Source organism: Leiobunum rupestre, chromosome 5 (genome assembly GCF_980474605.1).
Source record: "Leiobunum rupestre chromosome 5, qqLeiRupe1.1.hap1, whole genome shotgun sequence".
Taxonomy (NCBI): domain Eukaryota; kingdom Metazoa; phylum Arthropoda; class Arachnida; order Opiliones; family Sclerosomatidae; genus Leiobunum; species Leiobunum rupestre.
Window position 1 is genome coordinate 59,653,857 of NC_143388.1, and position 13,392 is coordinate 59,667,248.

Here is a 13,392-nt window from a genome sequence, read left to right on the forward strand (position 1 = left end):
TTTGCTACATTTGTGAAATTGTGTCGAGTTTTCCGACTGAAGAAAATAAAACTAAAACTATCGCGGATTTCCGGATGATAACAGTTTTGAAAGTAAACATTTGGAGGACGAGCCCATTTTCAATTGAGAATACGTAAGGCTGTGTCAGTTGACAGTTCCGTAGAAACCCACATAGAGTTATCTGAGATAGGATAAAATGAGCTTATATGAAAACTAATAGTAAATTAGTAAGTATAGTTACTGAATTTCAACATGCGCTAAATGTTGGTAAATAAAGTTATAGAACCGTTTAAAAACCGTTTAACACAATGAAAAACTCGGTTCCGGTTCCGGTTTCGGTTATCATTTTTTTACAAATATTGGGTCCGGTTCCGGATACGGTTATCAAATTTTTATATTATCGGTTCCGGTTCCTAGAATTCTCGGTTCTTCTCGGTTCCGGTTCCGGTTATCCGTTGCATCCCTAATAACTTTAACGATCTTTCACATACGTTTCAGTGACTAAGGTCTCGTTTTCACTGGGAGCCATTTCTAGAATGAACACAGTGTAAGTTAACCTTTAAAAAGGTTTATTTCGAAAGTAGTAGGTGCTTTTAAAATGATAAATCAAATATTCAGTAACATTAGGTGCAAATCAAAATATTTGACATACTAGGAGTAATTTATATGTAGATTTGTTTAAAACCAATGTCATGATCAAATATAAAGGCTACCCAGGTAACAAAATCACGTGTTTTTCACGAGTTTTGAAATAATTTATTTCACGTGTTACATCCACGTGTGTCCACGATTTATCATGTCCGCCTAAATTACATGTGTACGCATTTATTATCCACGTGAGTTAAACGAGTAAAAACACCAATTCAACACCTTTCAAATACTGACTTTACACTATCTTAACATCCTTTAACCACCAATGTTACACTCGTTAACACTAGAATAACACCCTTCGAACACCAACCTTATCCTTAATTAATACCACCTAAACACCTATTATACACTTCCTCAACACCCTTCTTACACTTCCTCAACACCCTACTTACACTTCCTCAACACCATACTTACACTTCCCCAACACCATACGTACACTTCCTTAACACGTAAAAGAAACACTTGCATAACACCAATCAAACACTTGTCTAATAGTTGCTGACAAATATTTTGCGGTAATTATTTGACATCGAAAATAAACGATACAGTTAGGCCTTATTAATAATTTTTCTACTGTTTAAGAAACAGGTTCAAACAACCAAATTCATAACGAAAAATCATATAATAAAAAAATAATTGTAGTGGGATAGTGGTACAATTAATGACGAATCAGTTTTCCTTTTGATTAAAACTTATCCAAATAAACTTTACAGGCGATTTGTCAAATGAAATTCAAAATTTAAACAAGATCCCAATCCCCATTGTTCATGTTGTTTTCCTTGTTATTTTCTACTTGTTGTTCAGCGTTTAGGGTTTTGTTTTGTTTTTTACCTTTGCCCTTGCTCGAGCTTTTCATTCTATTGGTCGCTTGTTTCAACCATTCTTTAATGATCTCTTCAATATCCGTTTCCTGGGCTTACTCGTACAGCACCTTTAAAATTTAAAACTTTTTGGTCAATTAAAATGATTTAATTAATGTAAGCAAATATAAAAAACAAATTAAAGAAATATTCTTACTTATTAGTAAATCTTTGGTCAATAAAATCTTAAATTACATCACGCAAGAGATTTTCCCATTAAAAGTATTAAATACTGAAATTAACTCTTAATTTCAATTTCTATATGAAAAATATATGACTGGTGAAACGTTTGGGTATTGGAAACCCATAAGAAGATTCGTAGAACTCAATTCTGCCATTAGCCCTACTATGCAAACATAAATTTAACATAAATTAAATGAACAATAATATTAATTATTTTATTTATTTATTTCCGATTTGAAAGTCCCGTGGCTCTCTCGGCGGCCTTTATGCATCAGCCATTGCATACAGGGGGTTTAAAGGGGTACAGGGGGGTTTGGTACGACTGCGAGTTTGAGTTATTTTTGCGGGGAAAAAGGGTACCACGGAAATTCTCGCATTGTAAAGGCGGAGGGGAGTACTACGGAAATTATCGCATGGAGGAAAGGGGGAGAGGGTACCACGGTAATTATCACATGGGAAAAAGGGGTTTGGGGGGCGTACTGGGGTGGAGTGCCTCGAAACACACAACTAGCTTAGGCGGGCTTCTTGGCTAGTAATATAATACAAAAATAATAATAATAATAATAATCAGCAAGGCTAATACTCAAGGCACCACCTTAGGCCTAAGTCATTAAGCGACTTTTGGAGCCTTTAATTTAGATGGCCCGGTTTCAATGCGTAGGAGGGTAGTGGCAAGCCCTGCATGACACGCGAGCCAACATATCCCTACACTAACTATTACCGTTAACCTCAACAAGTTTTTATGGAAGGGGAAACCGAAGAGTTCGGGGGAAAACCCCTTAAACCAGTAGGGAAAGAACTTTCAAACTCAACGCAGAAGGAGTTGTCCCCAGTTTTCACCCAGTACCACAAGCTGGGATCGAACCCGGCTTTAATTGCTGCGAGGCGATAGTGCTAACCACTCCGCCACCCCACCCCACCCCACCCCACCCTAACCCACCCTTACCACTCCGCCACCCCACCCCACCCCACCCCACCCCACCCCACCCTAACCCACCCTTACCACTCCGCCACCCCATCCTTACCACTCCGCCACCTCTCCCCACCCTTACCACTCCGCCACCCCACCCCACCCTTACCACTCCGCCACCTCTCCCCACCCTTACCACTCCGCCACCCCTCCCCACCCTTACCACTCCGCCACCCCTCCCTAATATAATATAATATATTAATAAAATTATAATTGTAATAATTCAAACAAAACAGTACTGGATGCGAGTGGAAAACCAGGAGCCGGGCTGTTATCAGGTACTACGTCTCAACTTGGATCTTACCATCAGTGCATGAGAGTGGTGATTCCCGATGGAAGTCGCTTCACGAAACAGCAGCGTCCAGTTCAAACAGGTCAGTTCTGCATCGTCACAGTTGGCCCGCCACTACCACCCAGGCCCCACCGAATGGTTTTCTTCAAATCGGTATTTCTCCAGATTAACGCTACGTTCAAAACCGAGGTAAGTCAAGAACATTTACACGTATCCTGAGCATTCTAACACCAAAAGTAACATAATACGAATAAGTTTCACACTTCCTAATTTATGTTATTTCTTAAGTGACCATATAAATCATAACGTGGTTATGGATTGTGAACTCTAAACGATTTGATATTAGTATATGTTAATGTCAGGTAAGGGTGCCCGAGAAATCCCCGTCCTCAGGCTATTTTAAAAATCAGGCAAAGCTCATTCAAAATCTAAAATTTACCAAAAAAATCGTTTCCTTTTTCAAAAAAAAATTAATTCATAAAAAGGGAGGTAAAATTGACTACAGTAAAAATATCTTCCTTTCTGAAGGTAGTTATATTCGAATTTAGAGCCAAAAGCATTTAATGCGTATTTTTCAACTAGCAGTAATTTTGTCAACGATGAGTGTAGAGTGTGCGGACTTTTTCTAAAAATTGCCATTAGCCAACAGACTATCACTAACCTAAATTGAGGAGTCCGACTTTTCAATTTTGCGTATAGAATTTTGAATCTCAAGTTATTTCGGAAATGATTAACTTTTGAACTGATTTTTGCACAGATATCGAGATTTTCAAGTTGATATCAATTTTTGCAGAATCATTTTTCTCTAGAGCGTAGACGTAACTTGTAGCGATATTTTTCTGTGTTATACTGAAAAGTGCTCAGTAACTTTTGCTTACACTAATAAGCTACCCGTTTAGCTGATGAACTATCTCGGTGAGATGTTATTCGCTGCGTACGACAGCGCCATCAAGTTTGGCTTGTGCATTCCATCCGCTTGTCAGAAAGAGGATTTGGACCAGATTGTGGAATATGGTACGTTGAAGGCTCTTCCAGTGAGCTTAACTCCCAATTAACGATCCTTTCCCTGACGCAGCGGGAAGGCAAATCGCAGCAAACGTCGAAGTTGAAAGTTGCGAAGTACCGCAACCATTCCACATCAGCACGTTACAGATTGTCATTTTGTAAGCTGTTGTTATCAGAAGTTAATTATCTAAGTTCTTTGAACGATATAGTTCTAATAATGGAGACTGATCTTCAGACCAGAGCCGAGGGGGATTAACCACACTAATCACGATTTAGTCATTTAAATGTGATTGTAAACGTTTAATCATGATTTCGTCCAATTATAGATGATTTAATGTAATTAACGATTCTTTTATCCAATTAGTGATGCTCTCATCCAATAAGTGATGGTTTCATCCAATTAGTGATGATTTCATCCAATTAGTGATGGTTTCATCCAATTAGTGATGGTTTCATCCAATTAGTGATGATTTCATCCAATTAGTGATGATTTCATCCAATTAGTTATGATTTCATAAAATTAGTGATGATTTCATCCAATCAGTTATGATTCCATCCAATTAGTGATGATTTCATCCAATTAGTGATGATTTCATCCAATTAGTGATGATTTCATCCAATTAGTGATGATTTCATCCAATTAGTGAGGATTTCATCCAATAAGTGATGGTTTCATCCAATTAGTGATGATTTCATCCACTTAGTGATGGTTTCATCCAATTAGTGATGATTCCATCCAATTAGTGATGATTTCATCCAATTAGTGATGATTTCATCCAATAAGTGATGGTTTCATCCAATTAGTGATGATTTCATCCAATAAGTGATGGTTTCATCCAATTAGTGATGATTGCATCCAATTAGTGATGATTTCATCCAATTAGTGATGATTTCATCCAATTAGTGATGATTTCATCCAATGAGTGATAATTTTAGTGATTTATTACATTGACTATTAAATAGGGCCACTTAATCATGATTTCTACCAATTTATCCTCCTACTAAAAATGATTTCATATAAATAGTATTGTTTTCCTACAATTTATCATAATTTCATCCAATTAATGATAATTTAAGAATGATTTCATGAAATTAGCGATGATTTCATCTCATTCATCATGGTTTCCTCCAATAGTCATGTTGTAATCTTTTTAATAATGATTTCCTCCACTTAATCATGATTTCCTCCACTAAATCATGATTTCCTCCACTTAATCATGATTTCCTCCACTTAGTCATGATTTCCTCCACTTAATCATGATTTCTCCACTTAATCACGATTTACTCCATTTAATCACGATTTCCTCCACTTAATCATGATTTCCTCCATTTAATCACGATTTCATCCACTTAATCATGATTTCCTCCATTTAATCATGATTTCCTCCACTTAATCATGTTTTCCTCCCCTTCATCGTGATTTCTTCCACTTATTCATGATTTCCTCCACTTAATCATGATTTCCTCCATTTAATCATGATTTCCTCCACTTAATCATGATTTCCTCCCCTTAATTGTGATTTCTTCCACTTATTCATGATTTCCTCCACTTAATCATGATTTCCTCCATTTAATCATGATTAACACCTTAAAAGGTTATATTTAACTCTTAAAAAGGGCGTATTAACACTTACAAAGGTGTTATTTAACTCTAACAAAAGGGCCTATTAACACCTTTAAAGATGCTATTAAACTCTTAAAAAGGGCGTATTAACACTTTCAAAGGTGTAATTTAACTCTAACAAAAGGGCCTATTAACACCTTTAAAGATGCTATTAAACTCTTAAAAAGGGCGTATTAACACTTTCAAAGGTGTTATTTAACTCTAACAAAAGGGCCTATTAACACCTTTAAAGATGCTATTTAACTCTTAAAAAGGGCGTATTAACACTTTCAAAGGTGTTATTTAACTCTAACAAAAGGGCCTATTAACACCGTTAAAGATGCTATTTAACTCTTGAAAAGGCGTATTAACACTTTTAAAGGTGTTATTTAACTCTAACTAAAGGGCCTATTAACACCGTTAAAGATGCTATTTAACTCTTAAAAAGGGCGTATTAACACTTTCAAAGGTGTTATTTAACTCTAATAAAAGGGCCTATTAACACCTTTAAAGATGCTATTTAACTCTTAAAATGGGCGTATTAACACTTTCAAAGGTGTTATTTAACTCTAACAAAAGGGCCTATTAACACCTTTAAAGATGGTATTTAACTCTTAAAAAGGGCGTATTAACACTTTCAAAGGTGTTATTTAACTCTAACAAAAGGGCCTATTAACACCGTTAAAGATGCTATTTGACTCTTAAAAAGGGCATATTAACACTTTTAAAGGTGTTATTTAACTCTAACAAAAGGGCCTATTAACACCTTCAAAGATGCTATTTACCTCTTAAAATGGACGTATTAACACTTTCACTGGTGTTATTTAACTCTAACAAAAGGACCTATTAACACCTTAAAAGGTTATATTTAACTCTTAAAAAGGGCGTATTAACACTTACAAAGGTGTTATTTAACTCTAACAAAAGGGCCTATTAACACCTTTAAAGATGCTATTAAACTCTTAAAAAGGGCGTATTAACACTTTCAAAGGTGTTATTTAACTCTAACAAAAGGGCCTATTAACACCTTTAAAGATGCTATTAAACTCTTAAAAAGGGCGTATTAACACTTTCAAAGGTGTTATTTAACTCTAACAAAAGGGCCTATTAACACCTTTAAAGATGCTATTTAACTCTTAAAAAGGGCGTATTAACACTTTCAAAGGTGTTATTTAACTCTAACAAAAGGGCCTATTAACACCGTTAAAGATGCTATTTAACTCTTGAAAAGGCGTATTAACACTTTTAAAGGTGTTATTTAACTCTAACTAAAGGGCCTATTAACACCGTTAAAGATGCTATTTAACTCTTAAAAAGGGCGTATTCACACTTTCAAAGGTGTTATTTAACTCTAATAAAAGGGCCTAGTAACACCTTTAAAGATGCTATTTAACTCTTAAAATGGGCGTTTAACACTTTCAAAGGTGTTATTTAACTCTAACAAAAGGGCCTATTAACACCGTTAAAGATGCTATTTAACTCTTGAAAAGGCGTATTAACACTTTTAAAGGTGTTATTTAACTCTAACTAAAGGGCCTATTACCACCGTTAAAGATGCTATTTAACTCTTAAAAAGGGCGTATTAACACTTTCAAAGGTGTTATTTAACTCTAATAAAAGGGCCTATTAACACCTTTAAAGATGCTATTTAACTCTTAAAATGGGCGTATTAACACTTTCAAAGGTGTTATTTAACTCTAACAAAAGGGCCTATTAACACCTTTAAAGATGCTATTTAACTCTAACAAAAGGGCCTATTAACACCTTTAAAGATGCTATTTAACTCTTAAAAAGGGCGTATTAACACTTTCAAAGGTGTTATTTAACTCTAACAAAAGGGCTTATTAACACCATTAAAGATGCTATTTAACTCTTAAAAAGGGCGTATTAACACTTTCAAAGGTGTTATTTAACTCTAACTAAAGGGCATATTAACACCGTTAAAGATGCTATTTAACTCTTAAAAAGGGCATATTAACACTTTTAAAGGTGTTATTTAACTCTAACTAAAGGGCCTATTAACACCGTTAAAGATGCTATTTAACTCTTAAAAAGGGCGTATTCACACTTTCAAAGGTGTTATTTAACTCTAACAAAAGGGCCTATTAACACCGTTAAAGATGCTATTTAACTCTTGAAAAGGCGTATTAACACTTTTAAAGGTGTTATTTAACTCTAACTAAAGGGCCTATTACCACCGTTAAAGATGCTATTTAACTCTTAAAAAGGGCGTATTAACACTTTCAAAGGTGTTATTTAACTCTAATAAAAGGGCCTATTAACACCTTTAAAGATGCTATTTAACTCTTAAAATGGGCGTATTAACACTTTCAAAGGTGTTATTTAACTCTAACAAAAGGGCCTATTAACACCTTTAAAGATGCTATTTAACTCTAACAAAAGGGCCTATTAACACCTTTAAAGATGCTATTTAACTCTTAAAAAGGGCGTATTAACACTTTCAAAGGTGTTATTTAACTCTAACAAAAGGGCTTATTAACACCATTAAAGATGCTATTTAACTCTTAAAAAGGGCGTATTAACACTTTCAAAGGTGTTATTTAACTCTAACTAAAGGGCATATTAACACCGTTAAAGATGCTATTTAACTCTTAAAAAGGGCATATTAACACTTTCAAAGGTGTTATTTAACTCTAACAAAAGGGCCTATTAACACCTTTAACTATGCTATTTAACTCTTAAAAAGGGCGTATTAACACTTTCAAAGGTGTTATTTAACTCTAACAAAAGGGCCTATTAACAACTTTAAAGATGCTATTTAACTCTTAAAAAGGGCGTATTAACACTTTCAAAGGTGTTATTTAACTCTAACAAAAGGGCCTATTAACACCTTTAACGATGCTATTTAACTCTTAAAATGGGCGTATTAACACTTTCAAAGGTGTTATTTAACTCTAACAAAAGGGCCTATTAACACCTTTAAAGATGCTATTTAACTCTTAAAATGGGCGTATTAACACTTTCAAAGGTGTTATTTAACTCTAACAAAAGGGCCTATTAACACCTTTAAAGATGCTATTTAACTCTTAAAAAGGCGTATTAACACTTTGACAAATCGGTGTTAAGTTGGATATCGAGAGGTGTTAATTCAGATCTTAAAAGGTGTTAATTAGAACATAAACGGTTTAATTTAATCATTTATGGGCGTCACTTCGATCTTCAAAAGGGTGTTTTTAACAGTATAAAAAGAGTGACTACACCTTCCTAAAAGGTGCTTTTAATACCATTTATGTTTTAATTTTCGTAGTATAGGGTGTAGAGGTAATCCTTTACAAGGGCGCTTTTAAAGGTGTCCCAAAACAGCTTTTTATAAGATAAAACATCTTTATTATATGCTCTTTTAACACCTTACTTTTGCCCTTAAGGGTGTATTGTAACTCCTACAAAAGGTGTAATAATGGTGTTTAAACCTATCTCACTCCTTTATAACACCCTTTGGAGACTTTTTTCAGTCCTTAACAAGAGACTATACACCATTTTCAAACCCCTTTCAAACCATTATAACACCCTTAAACACCTTTATAACGCCTTTATTTTTAAAAGTGTAGCCTGCCATTTTCCGGACCATTTCAATAACTTCAGTTACTTAACTTCTAGTATTATTACATAGTAGAAATATTTAAAATATAAATTTAAACTTTTTCATTTAGGGCATTGCTTTTAAGTTTTATAATGATATGTCTGGTGGCAACCATGATATCCGAAGTTCATCAACACAGTCTCGGGGTGGATAAGGAAAAGGACAGTAAGTTGATCGCTCGATTCCCAAAACTCGGGCCCAGTTTCTAAATTCTCATATTTCATCATTTATATTCGCAGTAAGCTACACTCAACGAATTACGCAATCATTTTCGATAGTTGAAAATTTTAGAAAATTCCTTGGTACTAAACCATCCGCCAAACGTTCCTTGGATGCTTTGAATGGGATCCGATACCTGTCGGCCACCTGGGTGATGCTGATTCACGGTTATTTCATCTTAAACAGAAATTTATCAAGTAGGATTATTAGGACCGAAACACGATTGTTACCCCTTGAACAAGGAAATTATATATTTATACAATGGGAATGTCTAAGGCCCTGAAGATTTCCATAGAAACGGGCGTGGTTTATAGCCGAGATCTTCGCTTATGATGTGATTGGCTAAAATCTGCGTCGATTCGAGATTAAGCCTTGTCTCTCGAATACCTAGCTTACATTTCCTGCTGTGCTCTTTTTAAACAATCTGAGTAAAAAACATTATAAATTAACCAAGAACTTCAGAGATTTTTGGTAATTCTATTTTCCAAGTAATTGTCTTCCATTAGCGATGACGGACAGCCAATTATTATAAAAATATGACGTGGTTTTAACCACACCCATTTTTACAAACTTGTGGACATTCCAAGTGAATAAATATATAATTTCCTGCTTGAGCGTATATGAAAATGATTTTTAACGTTCAGGAGAACCGCTCAATTTTAAAGCGATGAAGGAAGACTTTTTCTTTACGGCCATCACGGGTGGTTTCGTGTCCGTCGAATCTTTCCTCTTAATCACGTAAGTCTCAAGTTAATACCCGCAAAGACGCTCTAAACACTGGACTAACATCATTCTAATACGCACAGCGGAGTCTTACTTTCGTACAATGTCGTCATGCATTTCGACAAAAATCGATCTTACACTCCAATCATCAACTTCTTGCGCAGGATTTGGAGGTTCAAAAAACATTTAATCATTCTAAATTCGCGGCAACGGAAATCAAACAAACGTAGCTATGAAATCTAGTGGAGAGATGACCTACTTATTTTTCTGACTTCGTCTACTAAACATTTCTGTTGACTAAAAAAAATAAATTGTTTTGATGTTAATATGTTTAATATAAATAATATTTTTACCAACTATATAATCGAATTATATTTACACATATTTTAAACATTAGAATACGTTATTTAATCATTGTCTTATAATTATCATTTTTAAATTTCAACATTTTAATATTTTAAAATATTGTTGGGGTCTAAAATGCAAAGATAAGTAGAATAAGTATTGCAATTAACAAAAAAAAACACTGAGCAGATTTTCAAAGTTGCATATCAGCTAGGCTAATACCCAAGGCACCACCATAGGCCTAAGTCATCAAGCGTTTTTTAAACCCTTTAAATCAGGTGGCCGGGTTACAATGCGTAGGAGGGTGGTAACAAGCCCTGCGAGCCATGCGAGCCAACAGCTCCCTACACTAACTATTACTGTTAACCTCAATTAATTTTTATGGAAATGGAAACCGAAGATATCCTTATTGCGGTTTAGTTCAGCACAAAGCCCCCTGTTGTCTAAATATGCTGAAGGCCAAATATACTACTACCCAAGACGATAATATAATACTCAGTTCGTTTGCAAGCGCAAGTTGGAGAGGCTCAGTGTTGAATAAAAATAAAAGAAGCACTTAATAATAGGAAATGCCATTCTTAAAGGATAATGCAACATATGATACAAACTATAATGAACTTAGTTTTGTGGTTCCTTTTGCAGTGCCTGCAACACTTGTGGTACGTTTCCGTTGACATGCAACTATTTCCACTTAGTATCGTCTATTACTACCTTCTATTCAAGTACAGTACGATCGTTATCTTCGTTATTATAAAGGCCTAAGCACGCCTCCCGACGCCATGTCTTGTTTCTTTCCGTCTGATATACTGAAGATGGCTCTAATCTGAATCTAATAAGGGTACGAAACCCTAGTCTTTACTTTTTTGAGACAACAACTTATATTACAATCATTTATATTAATGCAATATGTGTCCTAACCTTTATTTTCCTAAAATTCTGAGAATTGACGCTAATCAACAGGATCCAGGTACCAGAGAGCCTTGTGGCCAGAATTGTAACCGGCCACCAGTTTAAGGCATTAAAAGTCACTAGAGGACTTGGGCCTAAAGTGGTGCCTTGGGTATTAGCCTAGCCTTGCTTATTATTATTGTAGAATCAAGACACGAGAGCCTAGTGGCCAGAATTGTCAAATTAAAATGCAAAACATTAATTTAAGAAATTTCACGTGCATGGGTCTTTGTGAAAACGTGACTACGAGACGATTTATATTAAGGAATCTAAAGAAACGTAATATTTACAGAAATCCACTCTATGGGAAGGTGTTCCTTGGAATTTGCACGTCCACATCAGCTGTTTCCACTGGACTGGTCACTTATTTAATGGACTATCCTCCAGCTACCCTAGTCAACGCTGTGGATGAAAGGTAGAGTCATTAAGGTTAAAATTAAATGATAGTGTGTTACATTATTTTATGTCCAACACAGATTTATTATAGAATTTTTCCGCAACGTGTACGCTCTACCTCACGTTCACCTGGGAGTGTACAGCATCGGTTTATTCCTGGGAACGTACCTGGCAAGGCACAAAAATACCTATGTAACACGAGTACGTAAAGAAGCTATAATCCAAGATTGTAGCGACAACGGGGAAACGTTTTCATTTAGTTTAGTCATACCATGTGACAAATCTAAATGATAAAATTGTGGGAAAACATCAGATTATTATCAGATTTGTAAAAGGTCTAAATTAACAGATTAACAAATTTATCTAAAGAATAAAACTCTAGTCTACCGCTTCAATGAATTGTCCTGGCAACATTTATAAAAACAAAATCGTGTATTTTTGTATTAATATTTTTAATTTCGGTATAATGAGTCGATTCTGAATTGCTTTCAATTTTGCAGCGCATATTTTTCGTTCAGAAAGGGATGACTAAAGAGAACGATCAAATAATTCTTCAACCTGTAAAATGTTCGGGATAGCCGGGACCCTTACTCTTTTAAATTTTATTCTTACTTTAATGTACAGGGTAAAGCCGCACTAGCTTGGATAATGTCCGTTTGCGTTGGAATTACGGTAGTTTACGCCGTCTATCCGTGGAACGTGGATGTCCAATATAAAACGTTGGAAGCCGTGCTTTTCTCGGCGACTCAACGGACAGTTTGGGCTCTTTGTTTAGCTTGGGTCGTGTACGCCTGTTACGTCGGCAAAGGAGGTTAGCCATAAAATAAGTTGTTAGAAACACGCCAATGAAACTAATTAAATTGACAGGGTATATCAACAGCATATTATCGTGGCCCGGCTTCCAGCCTCTTGTCAAAATATCCTACGGTCTGTACTTGGTCCACGTACCCGTTTACCAGGTCTTCCACGCCTCCAGACTGGGAAACCAAGATTTCTCGAACAGCGCATTGGTAAGAGGATTTTTGAAATTGGCACAATAGTACCCTTTACCTTCAACCGAACCTTTTATATTTCAAAGATATACAATTATTTCGGAACGTTGGTCACGAGCCACATCTTGGCTGTGTTCTTGAGACTGTTCTATGAGGCACCTTGCATCGAGCTTGAACGCGTATTTCTCTCTTGGTTTTCAAGTCGCACCAAGAACAAGTCCAAGAAGGTCAAGGAAGACCAAAGCGAAGACATTTACATGAGGAAGAATTCTATTAGTGAGCGAGAGGCGGTTGTAAATGGTGCCTTCAAAATACACTTGTAGACTATAATTTCTTGATTATTAATATTGGGATTGGCCATCAAAACAACCTACAAAACGAACACGTTAAATATTACAAATAGATTAAATTTACATGTAATAGGTGGAATATTAAATAAAGCTTTTGTTAATGGAGCCATCACGCTATGACTGAAATTTCGAATTATTTCCAAACTGGGTCTCCTTTTATGTGGAATAAATAAAATTTTAACCAGAGAATGTTTTGTTGATAGGAAATTTGGTTGTCGCCGTGTGTACAAAAGTTGTTTTTCGTTGAACACAAT

The 13,392-nt window shown here is 35.4% G+C and overlaps 1 protein-coding gene across 1 annotated transcript; it reads left to right on the plus strand.

The window, feature by feature from the left end:
• Positions 1–692: 692 nt before the first annotated feature.
• On the plus strand, positions 693–13,111 carry LOC149945468 (nose resistant to fluoxetine protein 6-like). The gene is made up of 14 exons (XM_090176570.1): positions 693–717; positions 2,901–3,145; positions 3,856–3,970; positions 4,032–4,119; positions 9,236–9,330; positions 9,405–9,581; positions 10,029–10,122; positions 10,191–10,280; positions 11,037–11,174; positions 11,693–11,815; positions 11,877–11,997; positions 12,421–12,607; positions 12,664–12,806; positions 12,875–13,111. The coding sequence occupies exons 1-14, from the start codon at positions 693–695 to the stop codon at positions 13,109–13,111; spliced, it is 1,878 nt and encodes a 625-aa protein (XP_090032696.1).
• Positions 13,112–13,392: the final 281 nt, after the last annotated feature.